Source organism: Apteryx rowi, unplaced genomic scaffold (assembly GCF_003343035.1).
Source record: "Apteryx rowi isolate R43461 unplaced genomic scaffold, aptRow1 scaffold_190, whole genome shotgun sequence".
Taxonomy (NCBI): Eukaryota; Metazoa; Chordata; class Aves; order Apterygiformes; family Apterygidae; genus Apteryx; species Apteryx rowi.
In genome coordinates this window covers 966221-970107 of record NW_020448197.1, presented here as the reverse complement: position 1 = coordinate 970107, position 3887 = coordinate 966221, and the positions used below count along the sequence as shown (strand labels likewise).

The 3887-nt window shown below is 51.4% G+C and overlaps 1 protein-coding gene across 1 annotated transcript in view; it reads right to left on the bottom strand.

Annotated features, from left to right (window-relative positions):
- Nucleotides 1-266: 266 nt before the first annotated feature.
- The window catches only part of RUNX3 (runt related transcription factor 3), a 32424-nt gene continuing 28803 nt past the window's right edge, over nucleotides 267-3887 (bottom strand). Inside the window, exon 5 of the mRNA XM_026062607.1 lies at nucleotides 267-887. Coding sequence (XP_025918392.1) covers nucleotides 364-887 — 524 coding nt within the window. The 3' untranslated portion in view covers nucleotides 267-363. The remainder of the gene's footprint in view (nucleotides 888-3887) is intronic.

The following is a 3887-nucleotide window of genomic DNA, read 5'->3' as shown; positions in this document are numbered from 1 at the left end:
GAGGGGAAGAGTGAGATGACTGAGAAGTATTCTGTAATAAACAAATATCTGATTCCACACAGCTTTTTTTTTGTTTGTTCCTTATGTACAATCCACATTTTTAAAACACATGGGAGGAACCACATCAAGCGACAAATTCAAGCCTCGTGGACGTTCATCCTGAAATGTAACGCAGGTCCTGGTCCATCTTCGCTTGATGCTTGCCCATGCTTGCATGCAAAGGATCCTGGTTGGCTTTGAGTTTGGGAGACTTTGGTTTAGCTGTTCCCTAGGCATCATTTTGCTCTATTCACTACCAAAAGGAGTAACGTAATGGTGGCTGTTTGATTAAGTTAAAGCTATCGGGGCCTGKTTGAGTTCCTCCTAGTAAGGTCTCCAGACTGACTCATCCATCCTCCCAGTAGTCGTCATGGTCGTTGGGGAATTACTGTGGCTCCCATCCGCATCCACCCCGTCGTTCTGACTGCCCAGGTTGGGATTCATTAAGTTGTTCCCTGCYGAGGCGCTTGTACAAGAAGAGAGCATCCGGGTGGGCGAGCGCTCACCACCGGCCACCATGGAGAACTGGTAGGAGCCCGACGACGTGCCGTAGTACAAGTGGTAGGGAGAGGGGTTGGCCTGGAAGGGTCCACTTTGGTTTTGCGTGGAGCCGGGGTAGGGGGGCGGCAGGTAGGTGTGGTGGAAGCGAGTCGTGGTGGGCATGCTGGTCATGCTGATGCCGCCGATGCCCGTGGCGGAGGGCGTCGCGGTGTACGGGAAGGCCGCGGACATGGCGCCGGGGTAATGCATCCGCGGGTCGGAGAAGCGGGTCTCGGTGAGAGCTGGCAGCGTCGGGAAGGAGCGATCGAACTGCCGGGGGTCAGAGAAGGGGCTCAGATCTGACGTGCCTGTGCGGGCGGAAGGAGAAAGCGGGCGGTTAGAGCGCTTTCTGTGTGTATTCCCATGCAAAAGGCAGGCCAGCGTAAGCATCGCCGGCCGCTTCCACGGCAAAGGCCTGCCTGAACATTGCTACGTCCATCCCTACGTGGAGAGAGGTGAAACGGTGCAGGTCCTGTGGCCTGGGCATCGCCTGCCCGAGGAATTAAAGCCACAGGGAAAAGCACCTCTCAGATCTGCCAGGGAAGAGAGCTGGGGAACTTAAATACAAAATCMTGAAACCATTTGTTTAAGTTGGTCCCATTTCCTGTCCTAAAATTTGTTGTTTCCTATCCAAGAAGGGACACGACTAAGCTGACTTTTCTAGGGGTCTATTCATCTCTGGCAGATTAAAAAAAAAATCCTCATAAACACAGAAAAAAAATGTTTAGCCTTTACATGCCGTGTAGTAAATAAATGGATGCAGGCCCCAGACGGCTGGTCCCTGAGATAGTCAGTGGTGTATATACACGCACACACAGAGACAGAGAGGAAAAGCTGGAGTCCAGACCAGCCTGCTAAGCCTTCTTGTGGGTGGCCTGTTCGTGCTGATACCATCAGGGGATGGAGCTGATAAACACACAGCTGAAAACTCCCAAGCTAGGAGCCACAATATCCCTCTGCTTGCTTTTCGCTGTGTATTTTTCTCCTTCCAAGAGCATAAAGAGAGTGAGAAATTCAGGCTCTCTTCTGCTGGGGGAAGGGAGGTTTGGGTCAGGCTGGTGCGATGATGCCCAGCTCCCTCAGCTGCTGGGGCCCCCCAGGACTTTTCTTCAGGGGGTATAAACCCAAAGGGGGGTCCCAGGCAGCTTGCTAACGTGACTGGACAGAAGTCCATGCTAGAAGCTCCTTAGAGGACCTCAAGGCTTTTTTGGGGCTGTCCCAGCTGTCCTGAGACCTGCGCCATGGAGCCCACCTCTTCCCCCAGTCCATGCTCTGAAGGAGGAGACGTGCTCCTTCAAAGGTAGGGAGAAAGAGCATGAAACTGTGTTGTGCCAGGGTCTCCAGCACGTTCAGGATATTTATGATGCTGAGAGCTAACACATAAAAGCTTGTTTATCCCTAAAGAGAAAATCTAGCCAGAAAGACTATTAGCTATTGCTGTCTGTCACATCAGCTGGCTTTTCAATCAACTCACAGTGAGAAAATATGTGATGAATATGAGAAACTCACTTGTTATTTTTAGATAAGTATGTGTATACATATATATACACATACACACATTTATATGATTGTATATTTGTATATGTATACAGATATATGTWATATATATATATATGTATTTGTTAAGATGAAGCCATTTTAGCTTCTCAGAGTGACCAACAGCTTTTATTCCCCCCCGAACATGTCTGAAGGACTTAAATGSAAAAACGGTCTCATTCCTGCTCGAAACTTGCAGTCAGGTCACTCGCTACCACCAAAAGTTGGCAGGAAGCTGGCGTGTGCCCCCGACACTGCCCTCTCCTCCCTTCTCCCCTTGAGCTGGTCGCCTGGATCTGAGCAGCTACCCTGGGATGGTGCTCCAGGCCATGCCGGAAAAAACAGGCGAGCAAATCCCTCCTGGCTAACTAATGGTGAGGGCATACTCCAGAGGAGCAGATCAGGAGGGGATGTTTGACCCCTCTTCTCGCCCCAGGTGAGGTTTTTAGCCGCTGGGCCCCTGGGAGGAGAAGGGGCAATGGGTTCCTCCCTGCCCTGCAGCCCCATCACTGGCAATGTTCAGAGCCTGCCTTCCCATGCCGGCTCCACCGAGGAGAAAGGCGAGGGAGCACCCGGTCAGTGAACATGGCTGTGGCTTTGGTGTGAGATAAGAGGGGAGCAGCTCAAAGCTGTCACAAACCACGCAGATGGTGGCTGTTCACTTTGCGTGCTACAGCAGACGGTGTTAATGGGGAGCATGCTTAGGCTGGCTGGAAAAGCATTACCCTGCAACAAAGGCTTACGACTGACCAAATAAAACTTATTTTTCCATCTCAGCCTACCAGCAGGACGCTATGCCCTGCACCAAAGCCATGATACTGCAAACGCACCACCAACACTGCTGTCGGGAGCTGTTAGGTGAGGCTTGGAGGTCATCTCTCCAAGGACCAGTTTGACCGGAGCTTTAGCAATCCACCAACATTGCAGGATAAGGTAGGACCGCTGGACAAAAGTCCTGGCTGGACTTGGTGTGGAGAAAGAGCGCTGTCTTCAGCATACCTCCTTCTCACACGCACACGTCACTGCAGTCCAAGTAGCTGGGCTGTTTTGCCACACTTTCGGACAAAGCGGTCCCTAAATCCACCCCGCGGCTCCCCAGTGCACCCAGATGGCTGATCACTGCCTTTCCCAGCATAAAAGACGATGATCTCCAGCGAGCAGACTGCTCTCCTTCATTAGGTTTCATATGCCCATAAATAATATTCCATAAAATGCAAATTGAAATAAAACGCAAGTGCTCAGGGCACGTTTCCCTTTTCCTCTATAACACTCTCAAAGGGTTTTTTTTTTTTTTTTTTTTAAAGGCTACGTTTCATTGGCCTGAGCTTGCAACATTTGGCAATCAGTACTCACTACTAATTTAGAGGCAAGCGTGCAAGGGTATTAATTACAGGCTGCGTGTGCGGGGAGCTAAGCGCGGCGACGCAGCCGGCTCTGGAGACACCCCGGCTGGTGCACACAAAATACGGGCGAGCGGCATTCGGCGCCGGCACCGCCACCAACTCACTCGCTCTTGGCTGGGCCTTCGGCTTAAAGACTCGCCCAGCTTTCACAGACTGGTCTGAGGCTAATTAAAAAGAAAAAAAAATACCCCAAGACAATAAAAAAAACAAAGAAATAGTTGTATATTTTGTCTCTCTGTTATCTAGGGGTTTCAGACACTGGTGGCAGACCCCAGGCTGCTTCACTGTATGATGGCGGTCCTTGTTTTTCGCTGTCCCCTCGCACCCAGCGCCGTCCCCGGGGCTCCCGGCGGCCGCGCCGGCCTCCCC